The sequence below is a fragment of the Protopterus annectens genome, chromosome 9.part0 (assembly GCF_019279795.1).
Source record: "Protopterus annectens isolate FY-2018-M chromosome 9.part0, PAN1.0, whole genome shotgun sequence".
Lineage (NCBI taxonomy): Eukaryota > Metazoa > Chordata > Ceratodontiformes > Protopteridae > Protopterus > Protopterus annectens.
The window spans coordinates 814,996,648-815,014,447 of NC_056743.1; the positions used below are offsets into that span (position 1 = coordinate 814,996,648).

General features: G+C 43.1%; 1 protein-coding gene across 3 annotated transcripts in view; it reads right to left on the reverse strand.

Moving 5' to 3' along the window:
- Positions 1–17,800, reverse strand: part of DIP2B (disco interacting protein 2 homolog B) — a 2,678,679-nt gene that overhangs the window by 907,295 nt on the left and 1,753,584 nt on the right. For all 3 annotated transcript variants that reach the window (XM_044083475.1, XM_044083472.1, XM_044083474.1), the window contains exon 17: positions 16,784–16,898. In XM_044083475.1, coding sequence (XP_043939410.1) covers positions 16,784–16,898 — 115 coding nt within the window. The remainder of the gene's footprint in view (positions 1–16,783; positions 16,899–17,800) is intronic.

Below are 17,800 nucleotides of genomic sequence, written 5' to 3' on the forward strand. Positions count from 1 at the left end.
AGTGGGCTACTCAAGCTACATCTGTGCTGGCCTATGTCGATAGGCTTGTCTGCCTGAGGCAGCATGAAGGTTGCTCTTGGGTTCCTTTGTTGGCTGTCCTTCCACCACAGGAGTTTCTTCTTCAGCCATGGGAGTGAGGGGAGAAGGGTTTCTAGGGACTGATTGCATTGTTCCCACATATTTCTGAGAAATCAATGGAGTTTCCTCATGTGCAGCTTTGCTAAAGGGATAAGTTGTTTTTTGAGTAGGTTGTTTAAGTAGGTTGTTTAAGTAATCAGTCAGGAAATTCAGGTTGTCTTCAGGGAGAAACACTTTCTGCTGGATTTGAGTCTATCAGGGCCCCCAGAAACATTATCCTTGTTTGGGGTGTAATCAAAGACATTTGTATATTTAATGTGAAGCCCATCTTTTGGAAGCAGTCTACAGAGCATCCAGCATCTCTGAGGTGGATCTTCCTTGGATGAGACAGTACCACATACTGATAAGATGTGTACTCCTATAGCTCTGCAATGTGCTATCAGGGGTGCAAAGCATTTTGTAAAAACTCTTGGGGCAGTGGACAGACCAAACAGTAGAGCACAAAACTGGATGTGGGAGCTTAAGGCTAGGAATTGAAGGTATTTTCTGTGACTGACTGCTATAGTAACATGAGGATAAGCATCCTTTAGGTTGCTAGTTACCATGGAAGCATCCTGAAAAATCATGAGTAGCAGCTTTTGCAAAGTAAGCATCTTGACTTTTGGCACTTAGAGGAATTTGTTTAGCTTTGAAAGCTCTAGGATAGATCTCCAGGTTCCCTCTTTGCTTGAGACCAGAAAGACTCCTGAATAAAACCTTTTCCCTCTTGACCTGGGGGAACTGGCTATATGGACCCTTGATGAAGTACATCTTTGATAATCTAGGGTAAGAGGCTTTCCTGTTCCTTTGGGGGCCTTGGTAGACCGAAAAATGGAGGGGGGGCTTGAATTGGATACAGTATCCCTTTTCTATAATGCTGAGGGCCCAGTGATCCCTTGTGATGGTCTTCCACTGGCTAAAGAAGAGGGAAAGCTTTCATGCCAAGGGTCTGAGGGAGGAAGGAAGTGGGGTATCACACAGTTACAGCTGTTCTCCCTGTTGGGTGTGCTCTTTGAAGGCTCCTGATCTCTGTGGCTGTTCTGTATGTCTTCTCCTGGATTGCTTTGGTCTGTTTCCATGGGGAGGACTCCCCTTGACTTGTCTGGGTGGAAAGGGACAAGATTTAGAGGGGTAGTTTCCTCTGTACCTCAGAGTTGGAGACAAACAGAATTCTTTGACAGTTTTAATTTGTTTACCTTTTTTGTCTAGTTTCATGAAGACTTGTCCAGCTGGAGGTCAAAACAAGAACTTTTTCTCAAGTGGGTCATCCAATAACCCTGCTTTTACTTGGTCTGCCACAGGCTGAGCTCTGAGCCATGCATATCTGCAGATAACTGAATCTGGGGCAGCTGCTCAGCAAGAAGCATCTAAGGCATCACATCCACATTTCAAGGAGTGTCTGGCTACTTAGACAGCTTCTCTAGCTATGTCCTGCATCTCTTTGTACAAGGTTCTATATGACATGAAATCAAGTTTTGCTATCATTTTATCTTAAGGCGATTACAAGTATTTTATCATATGGGATTGGCAATTTAAAGCTGTTATGGGTAGGGTCACATAGATAAAAGTTTTCTTGATAAACCTGTCCATAAGTCTTCTCTCCTTGTCATTAGGTAAGGGATCCCTGTATGGTCCTTTGGGAACTTCTGGAGTAAACTCTGAGGACCACAGCGGAATGAGCTTTGGGGTTTTTGTAAGATGTTTATGCAAGTCAAACACTCTATAATACCTACTTGGTTTCATAGGTCTAGGTGGTAAGGAGTCAGGGTATAGGGCTATGTCCTCAAACATCTAGTACAATGGGTACTGGAGGAATAGCCACTGGTCTAAGAGAAGGTAAGCTTCATAGTTCCCTGTAATGAGTCTGTGCCTGGGAGAACTGTTTACTTTCCCATTTAAAGGATTCTTTCATTGTGTGTAATGCGTCTGTGAAGGAAATTTCTTCTTGTGTGGAAGCTGAAGAGATAGTATCATCCAAGTCCAAGTCAGGGCAAGTTAGGGGCTGTAAATGACCCGAATAAGAGAGCTCATCATCTTCAGAAGATGAGGAGTCTTCCTCCTGTTGGAAGGCTACTTCCCTTGCTCTTTTACTCAGAGTTGGAGAAGCCTCAGAATAAGATTATGAGGGTTATCTGGATTTAATGAAAGCCATGAATTCCTGTGCTATTTTGACCAGATCCTGGACTTTGGACTGAGCTGCGAGAGACAAGGGCAGGGGCAAGACCATGGTGGAAGAACATTTTGGTTTTAAAGATCTTTTAAGAGGCATGCCAGAGGGATGTGGTCATTCAATCATAACCATGGTAGAAACATCAGTAGTTAAGGGAGACATAATGTCTCCCTCCGGCACTATTTCCCAGATGTCAGAACCTGAGGCCTACGTAGCAGCATCAGAACCAACTGATGTGTGAATGGTGGTGGTAGTTGTGGGAAGGGCAGGGACTGTGGCAACCTCCCAAGGGTCGGACCACAGGTTTCTGGCATAGCAGTTTCCGGTCCTGGGGGCTGTCATGACCCAATCCTCCAGGCAGCTAGACTGAAAGATGCCAGGTTGGGGTGGAAGACCAATTCTCTGATTTGGCTGAGAAGGTCTTTGTCCTTTGGGAGCATGCAAAACATCCCCTTCACTGAGGGTGGGGAGTAGAAAGAATGAATGCTGTCTGGCCCAGAACGGGGCTACCAGTATCAAGTTGGGCCTTTCAGTCCTGATCTTTATAAGTACCCTTGGAATCAAGGGTAATGGGGGAAAAGTGTACAGAAAGCAGTGGGTCCATGTGAAGGAGAAGGGATCTATTTTCCATGCTCCCTCCTGTTGTGTTCTAGAGCAGCATCTCAGAAGTTGTTTGTTGTGGACAGATGCAAAAAGAATTATAGAGAGGATCTCCCACAAAATGCTGAGATCCAAGAAGACTTCCATTTTTAACATCCATGCACTTCGATCTAATAAGTCCCTGTTCGTGGAGTCTGCAAGAAGATTGATGTGATTTGCGATCTACAAAGGTACGAGAGTAATCCCTAAAGTCTTGGGCTAACATTCAGAGCTCTCTGGTAAGGCTGAAAAGTTGGTAAGACAAGGTTGCCCCTTGCTTATATACTACATGACTGTTGTATCATCTGTCTAGATTTTCTGAATTCCTAGGCTTAAATGCTTTCAGAAAGCTGCTATGGATAAGAAGACTGCTAGCATTTCCTGATATCCAATTTCCTCTGTTGTGGGGACCAAATGCCCTGCAACCTCAGTGGGCATAAGTGGGCTACTCAAGCTACGTCTGTGCTGGCCTACGTCAATAGGCTTGTCTGCCTGAGGCAGCATGAAGGTTGCTCTTGGGTTCTTTTGTTGGCTGTCCTTCCACCACAGGAGTTCCTTCTTCAGCCACGGGAGTGAGGGGAGAAGGGTTTCTGGGGACTGATTGCATTGTTCCCACATATTTCTGAGAAATAATGGAGTTTCCACATGTGCAGTTTTGCTAAAGGGATACGTTGTTTTTTGAGTAGATTGTTCAAGTAATCAGTCAGGAAAGCCAGCTTGTCTTGAGGGAGAAACACTTTCTGCTGGATTTGAGACTATCAGAGCCCCCAGAAACATTATCTTTGTTTGGGGTGTAATCAGACATTTGTATATTTAATGTGAGGCTCACCTTTTGGATGTGGAAGCTGAAGAGACAGTATCATCTAAGTCCAAGTAAGGGTAAGTTACGGGCTGTAAATGACCTGAATAAGAGAGCTCTTCATCTTCTGAGGATGAGGAGTCTTCCTCCTGTTGGAAGACTACTTCCCTTGTTTTTTTAGTCAGAGTCGGAGAAGCCTCAGAATAAGATTATGAGGGTTCTCTGGATTTAATGAAAGCCATGAATTCCTGTGCTGTGATCTTGACCAGATCCTGGACTTCGGTTTGAGATATGAGGGTCAAGGGCAGGGGCAAGACCATGGTGGGACAAGATTTTGGTTTTAAAGATCTTTTAACAGGCATGCCCGAGGGATGCGGTCATTCGATCACAACCTTGGTAGGAACATCGGTAGTTAGGGGAGACCATGTCTCCCTCTGGCACTACTTCCCAGATGTCAGAACCTGAGGCCTGCGTAGCATTATCTGAACCAACTGATGTATGACTGATGGTGATAGTTGTGGGTAGGCCAAGGACTGTGGCAACCTCCCAAGGGTCAGACCACAAATTTCTGGCATAATAGTTTCCAGTCCTGTGAGCTGTGAAATTGCCTCACCAAGGCCTTCAGTCAAATTAGAAGCTGACACAGTAGTTTTTTCTGCAGCTTCCAAATCCCTAGGTTTTTTAGCTTCACATTTTATTGGGCTCAGTCCATCAGCCATAGGAAAGATTATGGCATCTGCACAAATTGCACGTTGCGACGAAACTGAAGAAGCCAACGAGGACTCTATATGAGCTGCGAGTACCTTAACCTTAAATTTAAGGATTTTTGCATGAAACATAACACAATCAGAGCATTCAGAGCAACTGTTTTCCAAAAGACAAACAGTAATGAATTTTTTTGAAAATTAATTAGAGAAGTAATTTCCCCAACAGGGCACTTACCTGTTTGGAAGCAGAGGAACTATGGAAACCCCAGCTAACCACTGGACTGCGAGCGTACAAAACACATGTAAAGTGCATTGGATTGCACGGCTAGAAAGAACTGAATATGGTGCCGACGGGGGCCCTTCTTATACCCTGATGTCTAAAATTCAATCATTGAGCATTTGTCAGCTTGGGATGATTCTAAGACTCAAACTCGAGCCTGCAGGAAATCCCAAAGATTAGTACAGCAACACTGACTACGAAGAACATTTACATTTTCTGTGCCACTACCCTCCTAATATAAACAGTTTAAACCAAACAGAATCTATTTCAACTAATGAAGCAAGACAGCGTAATCTTCCCATCTGAGATGGCTTTCCTCCTGTAACATCCTTGTTTAGCTAAGTGCAGGTGAAATCACTGAATTCTTCTTAACTGTCCATTACCGATAAAGTAACAACACCTCCCGAAAAGTTTCTGAAAAATGAAGTCTGGGTTATTCTGAGTAGTAATCTGTCTTGGTCTGCATGACATATGTACTCTTGTAGTCCAGTTTGTGAAGTGTGAACTAAGTCACACACAACTAGAATGCAAAACAATTTCACAGCTTAGAAATAAAATGTGAGGGATAGTGAGCAGAGAGTACTAGAAATCCCAAAAATTAAAAAACTAGAAACACCGTCTAAACCTGAAATCTAGCTCACTATCAGCTGACACTGTACTTGCCAACTTCCTAAAGATAGCTGCCACTCCCTTAGCCTTCACAATCTCCATACTAATTAAAAGATTAATCCATGGATCTTATGTCCCACTCATCTGGAAGAAATTGTACATTATTCCCCTCCACAAAGGTGGCATCTCCAATGAAATGTCAAACTGCAGACCAATTGTGTATAAATCTCCATCATCAAAAATCATGAAAAACGTATACAAAAACTACTGCAACACTTCTACAACATGAAACTCACTACACTCACACAACATGGCTTCTGTCCAGGCTACAGCACTACCACAGCAGTGATCAACTTCACAAGATTACTCTGGCAAGAGACAAAGGCCAGCTCATCTCTGCACTCTTCCTAGACTTGTCCAAAGTCTTTGATACAGTTTCCCACCACAAATTTCTACATCAGCTATCTCTAATTGGTTTATCAAATACTTAAGTTAAGTGATCTGAAAGCTACCGAGCAGAAAAATATCAATCTGTTAAATGGCAAACCTCCTTTTCTTCCTTTCTGCTCACCTCCGTTGGGGTCCCAAAGGCTTTGTATGGAGTCCTCTTTACACAACATCTTTACCAATAACCTCCACACAGCAAGTATGCAACCCACACTAATAAAATATGCAGATGAATCCACCTTAAAATGCACCACAAACAACTACCAAGGCCTCCAACATACCACACAAGTTGCACTTACTTCCATAGAAACATGGCTAAGTAACTCCCAACTCCTCCTGAATCCCCCAAGAAACAAAGCTAACACTGTTTCTACCAAAATCTCACAAATACCTCAGGACACAGTTTTCAATAAAGGCAACTGATAATACCCACCATACAGGTTGCCCCCTACACAAAATTACTGGGGATAACAACAGTTTGACCATACAGCAAGTAATCAGGAAAACACAACAAAAACTTGTGACCCTCAACAGAGACAAAATCTACCTCAATAAGGCCTCCAAAAAATTCTTGATAACACGCATCTCCTGCCAGCTTTATAACATGCCTCCCCATCCTAACAAACCTTCATTCTACAATACAAAATAAACTTGAAATATGTTACAACAAAGTTGCCAAAAGTCATTACATACACTGCAAAGAAGTAAAACAGCTTAACTGGCTAGAACTAATGACTTTTTTCTCACTATCTATAACATAATGCACAAACTCCAACTATTTCCAGCCTAAAATAATATACTCCAAAATACATACCCGCAAGACCTTCCGCTCAAAAAACAAACCACTGTTAGATGCCAGCAGACCCCAACATTTAGCAAGTCATTCCCTCTATTCCAGCTATATTGCAAAATCACACAACTCTATCCCAATGTCCATAAGGCACACTCTCGATAATCCTTTAAACATAGTCTCAAACAGTACTGAATTTTCTCCTGGATTTGCCCCTGCCTCAACCTTAAATACTCCAATAATCCATGGTCAAAAAACTCACCTGTTCAAACCTCCTCAGCTAACCTTTCCCCCCAACTCCATAGCAGCACCCCACACTACTTTCCATAAATCACTTTGATACCACCTTTTAAGCTTTTAAGTATTTTGGTTCCCCCACTCTGGGTAACCTCCAAATACTCAGCAGCATCGCCATTTACATGCTATTGATTTTTGATCCAACTAAACATAAACCTGTTCTTACTTTAAATTACCTTTATTATTACTTTTAAATTTTGACTTATCTAGTCTGATTGCTGTCTGACTTATTTATGTCTGTCTGTGCATAATCACATACAATATCCTACATCTACAACATCTATCCCATTTTTCTTTTCCTTTATTTTCCCCGCCTGTCAAAACTTTGTTCTCATACTACTACCTGCATATTCCTCTTTCTGAGCTAACATGAGCAGAACCATAAACAGTATCTGGTATAAAGCCCCATCACTGCACATACATGGGTTCCTACCTCTTTCACTACTGTGATTATACTACAATGTGTATTACATCTAAATATTTAACATTTGTATTATGATATTGCTTAATGAAATTACTACTTTTAGAACATCTGTCCAAATGTCTTGGATACACTGCTGTAATTCATATGTGGAGGTTTTCTCCCCGGGCCTCCAATGAAAATGGGTTTCCACCCAGTTGGACTTTCCTGGTAAACAAATGTAAAATAAATAAAATAAATCAATAAAATACAGAATGGTACATGACTTCATAAATGTCAGTTATTCTCATTTTGGGCTCAAGTTACCAGATCTGGAGAGAGAGAGAGCTACATTAGTCCAGTATATAAACAGCATACACAACTGGAACTATGTTTGTGTCTTTTGGCTTTTCCCGGATAGGGGTCGCCACAGCGGAACTCCGGTCCGCTAATGATTCGTAGTGGATTTTTACGTACCGGGTTACCAGCCCTGACGCACAACCTTCAACGAAGGCAAAATTTGCTTGTTTGTGTCTTTTGGCTTATACACAACTGGAACAATATTCTACCAAAATGCTCATGCCCCTCTGGTAGCTGCAGTCTTACAGATGAGTCGTTTGGTAAACATTTTGGGTCAAAGTAGCCAGAAATAGAGTAGCACCATAACTGAAGAATTTGGGATTGTGAGATCAGTGTTTATTTTATAAGAAAATGGTATTTTTAACAAAGTCCCTTCAGTTGTTTCTACTTATGTAACCAGGCAGACGTTCTGGATGGATTTAGTGACTAAGGAGAAGAATAAGTAAGTGTTTTCTTCTTGCACTCATCTGCACAGGCTACAGTCAACTGAGTTAAGTTATAACAATACACTAATAATTTGACATATTGTAATAAAAAATAAATCCAGATAGATGAAACTGCTTTCTGTAAATTATTGCATGACTACCTCTGGTGTAATTTCATAGGTACCCTTGCATGTGATGGCATGGAATCAGGATTTAAAATGCAATTTTAATCTGGAAAGTTGACAGAATATGGAGAACGCAAAGAAATTTGGTTACCCTAGGAATATGGCAATTGAAATTAACACATTACGGAATGGCCGCATAAGACAATACTGGTTATCATCACAGTGCACTGGCATGGAGTGATCAAATTACTACATGGTTTTACTGCTGGTGGTCATGTCTGAGAACTTGGGCCTGGAAGGAAAAAAGTTATGAAATTACAGAGAGTATATCACATCACCAGTTTAAACGGTCACTAGAATTAACTCTAATTATTTGCAGGGATGGGGATAATCAGCATACAGGAGAAATTAAACAACCATTTTAGATTATCAAAATAAAAAATAAATATGAACTATTTTCACTCAGGAATGGTGGGAACATTTCTTATTCACCCTTATTGTGGAACAAAATGCAAAAGTCTTCTCAGAAAATATAGTTGTGTACACTTACAATAAATGTAGATGTTCAAGTGTATTCACTGTTGCAGTCATCACACTTGGGTTATCTGCCTGCAGGTAGCCCTCAGTCGTCCAGAATACCAGAGTCTTGGGATTTCTGCGTCGGATGCTGTCACCTCTTCCATAATGTCAGATCGTCAGGGGTATAAAACATGCAGCCAATGCCATCACATCAGTTTTTCTTGCCCCAGATGTCAGGAGCCCCCAAAATAGGAAGCTATTACATGGTGTGGATCACCTCCAGTAAAAAGTAAATACCCCTGCCATAAAAGATGGCCATAAACCGAAGTGGAATCCTTCAAGGCCCCAGAGCCAGTGGAAACTACAGCCCAAACTGCAGAATCCTATATAAATGCATTCTACGGACATCTCCAGGAATGCATGGATCATGCTATCCCAAACAAAACCAAGACCCAATCATCCAAAGGCAGGCGTCCAGTCTGGCGGACCCCTGCCATATATAAACTGTACAACAGGAGGAGGAAGCTACTACATGATAGAGCAAAATACCTAATAGGGAAGGCATCTCTGATCAGTACTAGCAAAAAATTACAATCCCTCATAAAATCCTCCAAGGCCAGCTTCGAGAGAAAAATTGCACAGGACACCAAAGACAATCATAAGGCTTTTTTCAGTTATGTTAGAAACCTGGGATGCAACTCCCAGACTTGTTCTGAGTTGATTCTAAACAACAAAAAATACACTGAACCCACAGACATCACCAATATCCTGGCAGACAGGTTCAGAGCAAACTTCTCCACCCCCTCCCCCCCAAAAGAGCAAGTATCTATCCCGGCAGAGGGCTGCCTCCCAAACATCTTAGATGCTCAGGTGAAGGCTGCCCTCTCCAAAGCAAAAAACACTGCTTCCATGGGACCAGATGGCATCCCAGGTTGCGTCCTACATGAACTACAAGAGGAACTAATCCCTCAAATAAAACAGCTATACAATCTCAGCCTCACTACAGGATATGTGCCCACAGAATGGCGTACAGCAACAGTGGTCCCACTCCACAAAGGTGGCGCCTCTACGGACCCTGGAAACTATCGCCCCATAAGCCTGACTAGCTTAGTCTGCAAGGCTATGGAGAGGATCATCATGGAGCTCATAAACAAAGACATTGGGGACCTACAGACACTAGATCCTACCCAGTTTGGCTTTGTCAAGGGCAGATCCTGCCTTTTGAACCTGGTTGACTTCTTTGAAACAGTCACCAAAGCCATAGATGAAGGGAAGGTAGTCCACACAGCCTATCTGGACCTTGCACAGGCATTTGACACAATACCCCACTCGGGCATCATAGATAAGCTATCCAGCTTAAATATAAACCCCTATGTCACAAGATGGGTCGCAAATTGGCTCAAAGACAGAACCCACAGAGTGAGAGTTGCTGGAGCCATGTCAGACTCAAAACCGGTCACAAGTGGCGTCCCACAGGGTTCTGTCCTGGGACCACTCTTGTTCGGTATATACTTTTCCGAGGTACAGGCAAACGTGGGAGGACTATGGCTCACCAAGTTCGCAGATGACTGCAAACTGGGCACCATAATCAACTCTCCAGCTGACACAAACATCCTTCAAAAAGGTCTCACAGAGACAGAAAACTGGCGCCAGCGCCATGGTTTAAAGCTAAATGTCAAAAAGTGTAAAGTCATACCCTTTGGCAAAAACAATGTGCCCACAAATTACCACATAGGCGGAAACCCATTAAGTACAGAGAAAGTTATTAGGGACCTGGGGACCCAAGTTGATAGCAATCTCTCCTTTAAAAACCACATTGCCAAAGTGGTTAGAAAGACCTTCTACATAGCCCACCTCATCACAAAGGGTTTCACATCTAGATCAAGAGAGGTAATCGTGCCCCTTTATTCATCCCTCATCAGGCCCATCATAGAATACAATGCCCCTTTTGGGATGTACCTTACCCGACACCTGCAGCAATTAGAAAGACCTCAAAAGTATCTCACCAAGAGGATCAAGGGTCTCAAACAGATGCCATATGCTGCTCGGTTACAAAAACTCCAGCTCTACTCAGTTGCATACCGCCTACTTACTTCGAGGCGGTCTATGCCTGACATACAAAGCTATGTCAAATCCAGAATTAATGGACATGCTCCACCTCAGTAAATCTAAATCCCTTAGAGCCACACGCTCGAGGGACTTGAACCTCAGCACAGAAATAAATAGAACTTGCTGGAGGGACAGGTTCATAACACAGAGGCTCCCTTCACTCTGGAATAGAATTCCAGTTCATGTGAGGCAGAGCACCTCACTGAATCTCTTCAAGAAGAGTCTCGATAAGTGGATGGGGATCGTAGGTTTGTCCCAGGGATTACTCCTGTGTCACTATTAGACAGAGGCACAGTAAACTAAACCTTAAAAAGGGCACAGTATACTCAAATCAAGGGGTGGCGTAAGCCATACAGAATCGAGCTAGGCTTATAACTGCCCCAGGGCAGATAGCCTAGTATGAACCTATGAACCTATAAAACTATAAAGAGGATAGGTAGAAAGGATAGAGAAAGCCAGTGGGCTGGAGGGAGGGAAACCAGGACTGCAACAGTGAATACACTTGAACATCTACATTTATGTTAAGTGTACACAACTGTACTATCCTCTTTGTGTTTCACTGTTGCAGTCATCACACTTGGGTTTATTCCCAAATCTGAGGAAGGGTGGAGGCAGTCAAGAAGTGTTAGGGCCGGCCAGCAGGCCTTTTAAGACTGCTGTAGCAAATCCAGCTCTGGATTTAGAAAAAATAGGCAAGTGGTAATGCTTGGTGAAGGTGTGTACAGAACACCAGGTTGCAGCTTCCAGGATGTCCCTGGTAGGGACTCCCCTGAGAACTGCTGCAGAGGTTGAAGTAGCTCTAGTGGAATGAGTTCTGATCCCCTGAGAGGTAGGTTTTCCATGGTGCTTGTAGCAGAAATGGATGCAGTGTGCTATCCATTTGGGAAATGATTTGCTTCGAAATGGCCTTGCCCTCTGGCCCTGTAGCAAAGCTGACTAGCAGCTGGTCAGATTTTCTGAAAGGCTTAGTCCTGTCAAGGTAGAACCTGAGATGTCTGTGCACGTCCAAGGAGTGCAGGATCCCTTTCCCCTTTATTCTGACGATTAGGGAAAAAGGTTGGCAAAAGGATGGATTGGTTTAAAGCCACACTGGATACCACCTTGGGCACAGAGGATGGGTTAGCCCTGAAGGAAACCCGGTCAGCATGGAAAATAATGAAGGGTTCCACCGCCATTAGTGCCTGTAACTCAGGCACTCTTCTTGCTAAAGTAACAGCTAGAAGTAAGGCTTCCAAGAGAGGAAATTTGACTCTGCTGAAGCAGCACTTTCAAAAGGGTCCCAGGCCGAGGTGGGAGCTCTTCTAGGGGACCTTAAATTGTTAGCTCCTCTCAGGAACTGTTTGATGAGAGGGTGAGAAAAGAGAGGTGGGCTCAGTACTATAATGAGCTGAGATGGCAGAGGCATGAATCTTAATGGATGAGAAGGATAGGCCTCTGTGGAGCAGCTCTGCTAGGTAATCAAGGATATGAGATAAGGTGGGCACAGCTGTGACCTTTCTTTGAGACCGACTCCAAGAACAATATCTTTTCCACTTTTCAGCATAGGATTTCCTAGTACTAGGCCTTCTGGCTTCAAGGATGACATCCAGCACCTGTTTGCTGAGGGATGCTAGTGGTGTATTCAGGGGATAAGCCAGGCTGCAAAGTTTAGGGTTTGCAGCTGTGTATGCAAAATCTGTCCCTCCTGCTGAGACAGCAGGGAAGGTGTCTGATGTAAGTGCCAGGGTGGCACTGATGTCAGACTGCGTAGGAGTGGGTACCAGTGCTGGCGTGATCAGTCCAGTGCAATAAGGATTGCCCTTGGCCTGTCCTGTTTGATCTTGAGTAGTACTTTTGAGAGGAGGGGCAGAGGAGGAAAGGCATAAATTAAGAGGTTTTCCCATGTAAAGGATATGGCATCCACCCTCCAGGCTCTGCTGTGAGGGTTCCTGGAGCAAAATGTGCTCAGTTGGTGGTTTTGGGGCGAGGTAAAAAGGTCCACCTCCAGTGTTCCCCACCTCTGGATTAGAAGTTTGAATGAGATGGGTTCCAATTTCCACTCGTGAGGGTCCAGTAGATTTCTGCTCAAGTCTGCCAGTGAATTTTGCTTGCCTGCCAGGAATTGAGCTTGTAGGTTCACCTGGTTGCTCAAGGCTGTGTTCCACAGCACCATGGCTAACTTGCAGAGTGGGTAAGAATGAGTTCCCCCCTGCTTGTTTATGTACCACATAAATGTGGTGTTGTCTGTCTATCAGGAGCTGTCCTGGAAGGATAAGGTATTTGAAGGCTTTCAGAGCATTCTGTACAGCTAGGATCTGTTTTTGATTGATAAGCAGGGGAATTTGTTCTGGGCTCCATTTGCCTTGAATGCATTTGCCTGCCATGTGAGACCCCATGCATAGTCTGATGCGTCTGCTATCAGGGTTTGGGCGCCGAGGGGTTGAGTAAAAGGAAGTCCCTTGTGGTTGCATGCCTCTGCCATCAAAGGAACTCTGCCCTTAGACAAGGTATGATAGGAATCACTGTTTCCAGGTCCTGAGAATGTTGACACCAGAGACTTTTTAAGTACCACTGAAGTTTTCTCATATGCAGTCTTGAATATGGAATTAGCAAAATGCATGAGGCCATGAAGTATTTTCCTTGCAGTTAGTTGGGTTTTGGTGGTCATTAGTATGAAGTTATTTGTCAAATGGAACTGCTTTTCTGGAGTGAGGAATGGCATCTGGGAAGTTGTGTTCAAGCTTGCTCCCAGGAATACAATTTGTTGGCTGGGCACCAGTTGTGATTTATTTTCATTGATAGTGTATCCCAGTGCAATCAGAAGTCTTTTTTACAAATATCAGGTGCTGAAATAGCAATTTCTGACTGTCTGCCTGAATTAGGCAATTGTTCAAGTACGGGTAAATTTGAATATTTCTCTGCCTGCAGTATGCAATGTCTGGAGCCAGGCACTTTGTGAATACTCTGGGCAAAGTAGATAAGCCAAAGGGAAGTGCAGAGAACTGATAGTGCATAGAGCCTGCCTGAAACAAAGACATTTCCTGCAAGACTCCCTTATGAGGATGTGCAGATAAGCTTCTTTTAAGTCTAGGGTTACTAACCAGGTATCCTTTGCTAGCATACGAAGAAGCTGTTGCAGTGTAAGCATTTTGAATTTTGGAACGACCAGAAAGGTGCTGAGAATTGATAGATCCAGGATAGGGCGTGAAGAGCTCTCTTTTCTGGGCACCAGGAACAGTCTGGAGTAGAAACCGTCACTTTGTTCTGCTAGAACTGGTTGAATAGCCCTGATATAGAAAAGGGAAAGTACTTGCTTTTGAGCCTCTGCCCACTGGTTTGGAGGAAGGTCTAGCAACCCGCTTGGGGTTGGCAGTGAGTGGAAGTAGAATCTGCAACCCTGGGATACAATGTTTAGAGCCCATCGGTCCTGAGTAATGGACATCCAGTTTTTTGCATGAAGGGCGAGTTTTCCTCCTAGGGGTGCAAGTACTTTGGTATGGCTGGGAAGGATAACTGTAAAGTCATTGTGAACTTTTTCCATAAGGGGGTGGCTCACCACTCCCTGTTTTTGAGGTGGGAACAGTCCATTGTTTAGATCTCTGCATACCCTGAGACTGTAGTCTTGATAGTCTGCTTGCCCTGGGTTTGGACTGAGAAGGCCTGGAAGGGACTGGAAAGGACCAGTTTTTTGAAGGCCAATGCCTACTGAATCTAGGTGGCTGCACCTATAAGAAATATTTGAGAGTTTGCATAAACTTAGCTTTTTCTTCCATATTTTTAAGAACAACTTCTGCTTTTGTGCCAAACAAACGATCCTGATTTAATGGATCATCTAGTAATTGTGCTTTGACACGGTCTGGCAAGACCTGTTCCTTCAGCCAAGTATGCCTTCTCAGTACAGACCCAAGGAAAGCAGCCCTGCAAGATGCTTCTAAGGCATCATACCCACACTGCAAAGTATGTTTACTAACTTGGTTTGCAGAATGCATTAACTCTTGTAAATCTTTATTTTCTGCACAATCTGGAAGTAACACCATTTTTTTGTTTAATTAGTTCCATAATATGTTGCTAGTACTTCAACATGTGAAACTGGCATTCAACAACCTGATGGTAAGAGTTGCAGAGGTATATACCTTCTTACCCCATCTGTCTAAAGCTCTAGAATCCCTGTCTGAAGAGGTAGGGATTTTGGCTGTAGTAGCCTTAATGCCTTTAGGTCCCTGGGAAATGGTCTCTGGATCCGCAGTAGGATTCTTAAAGAGAAATTTGTGAGAGTCAGGTACTCTGTAGTACCTGTCAGGTTTTCTAAGAGCTGGTGGTAAAGTGTCAGGAGTAAGAGTGGATTCTATGAAGACATCATCTACAATATCCATGACAGGGGGTATAGCTAGAGGCCTGTGCTGAGGCAAATCTAAAAATTCCCCGAGTCTCTTTTAGGACTGAGAATAGTCCTAGCATTCCCAGCAGAAATGCTCTCTTAAGGTATGCAAGGTTTCACCAAAAGAAAAATCCTCTGGAGGGGAGACAGAGGGAATGGATTCTTATGCATCTGAGTCCTCATAGGTATATTATCCATATGTCCTGGTAATCAGAAGGGTCAGAGTCATCGGACTCCTGGTCTGTAGAATCAGAAGGAAATTCAATTCTTTGTCTTTTAGCAGGGGAAGGCTGGCTTCCCCTAATTAGAGTAATAAGGTCTTCAGCCATTCTAAGCATTTATTTTTGTGGCATGGGAACTTGAGCATGCACTTTGGACGTCGGTTTACTAGGCGTAGTGCAAACTCTGGGCCTGAGAATCTCGGTAGTTTTAGTTAAAAATGAAGTTGTCAGTTTAATACGAATATCGGTAGGTCGGAATACACCCTCAGAAGCCGGTGCCTGCACAGCAGCTCCAGACCCATCCAAAGTAGAGACGTCCGCAGGTTCCATAGTTGAAGAAGCATCTTGCTCCATACCGGACTCCGAATGGGTCTCAGTAGGGGCTTGTGAATATGTAGAAGCGGGTATCAGGGGCTGCGAAGGCGCCTCAATGAGTACCGGTGGACTGGCGACTTGTTTAATGGAAGCATCGTCGGCAGTTTTGGACCTATGCGGTCTGTCTCTGTCTTTATCCTTGGGATTTTTCGGAAGATCAGTAGTTGGATGGCTTACAGAAGTCATTTCAGAATACGGAGACCAAGAGCAAAAGAATTTAGCGACAAAGATAACCCGACGATGAATGGTTCGGGAGTTAAACAAGGCACAAAACCGACAGCGAGGGACGTCGTGGTCTGGGCCTAACTAGGTGACACAGTAAGAATGAAAATCTCTGTGAGGTACTTGCTTTCCACAGGCAAGACAATTGTTAACTTTTTCTGACAGCGGTTAGAGCAAGAAAAAAGGATCCCCATCAGGGTACTTAGCTTTAGAAGACTTCAGGTTTGAAACTCAAAAAACAAAAATTTCAGGAAGCAGCCAACTGGCACTTGCAAACTGCTTCTGGCTCCTTCATGGCAAGAAAGGCTGATGCAATGGGGTGGCTGCATGTTTTATACCCCTGGCGACCTGATGTCATGGAAGAGGCGACAGCATCTGATGCAGAAATCCCAAGACTCTGGTATTTGGGCTGACTGAGGGCAACCTGCAGTCAGATAACCCAAGTGTGATGACTGCAACAGTGAAACACAAAGAAAATCAGTAGATAATGGGACTCTCTCCAGACACTGAATCCTCAAGATTGGGAAGATGGCTTCCCGTACATTTAACATGTACACCTTTCTCTTACTCCTCTTTTTTGCTGTCTTTCTTTTTAACATGTTTTACTGCAACATTTCTTTCTGGCAGTAGTTGTCTAGAAGCACCACTGTTATCTGAGAGTAGGACTAAGGTTACATGACAGAATAAGATCCACTTTCAAAAGCAAGAAAACAAGAGCAGCAGACAAGTCATTTTCAGCGGTAGCATGCAACATCTGCTTTACTTAGCCGTGAAATAATACATTTTATCCCATAAAATAAAATAAAATACCATACCTGCGGATTGCAACAGTCATTGCCTCAGTGGATGTAGCACATGGGCAGATAACCTCTGGTTTTAGCCCATGACTCTGGAATGCACTTAAAAAGGCATCACAAGATGAAACTGACCCTGTGGGGAAAAAAAAACATTGCTGAGTAATATAAAACACATGACAACAATTCAGAAGGAACTCATCCCACAAACAGTCTTGTATAAGGTTTTAATGATTCTGATCTTCATTCACTGAATAGTCCTACCCGTTTTTATTTTTTTTATTTTTGTTGATGTAACGTGATAAAAGTGATATCAAATATTATGACATAGCAAGTATAACATCTGTCAACATCCAACATGGAGGGAGGGGGTGTTGCACACAGTAGATCTATCCAAAGAGAATTCATATTCAAGAACATATACACATCTGCAAACTGTTGTGTGAACTATATATACAATTTCTCTGCAAAATCCACCTAAACAGCAGTAGTGTAATTAGGGCAGGGCAAAGGGACAATTGAACCAGGTGCAAATTCTTGGCGGATGTGATCGACCAATCACGATCACTCTTTAATGCATACTGGCTTTTAAAACCCAGCACTACATTTCCAATCAAACCAGAACACTGTAGTGCTCCCCTCCCTGTGTGGTATAAACTATACTAACTACTTTTTACAACTGTAGCAAACAGTTTGCTACAGCTTAAAAAAAAAGATTTTCTTAAACTATCTTAGGAAGGAGGGTTGGGGTTGGGCAGAGAAAAGGGAACTGATTCGCTCCTGCATTTCGGAAGGCCCAGGTACCCGATCACAGATTTTTTTTTTTTTGCTATAAATGCCAAGTAACACTAATTTGCAGTTTGGATTGTGTAGTTTATGCAGCAACATGCACAGGAAGTGGTTTTCTATAGGCAAGACTGAAAAAAAATGTTAAGATTTCAAAGTACATATGTATTTTCATGTGTTTTACTCTGTAAAAACATAACAAAACATTGAATTTATTAGCAGCTCATTAGTGATTTTTTTAGTTTGGGTATA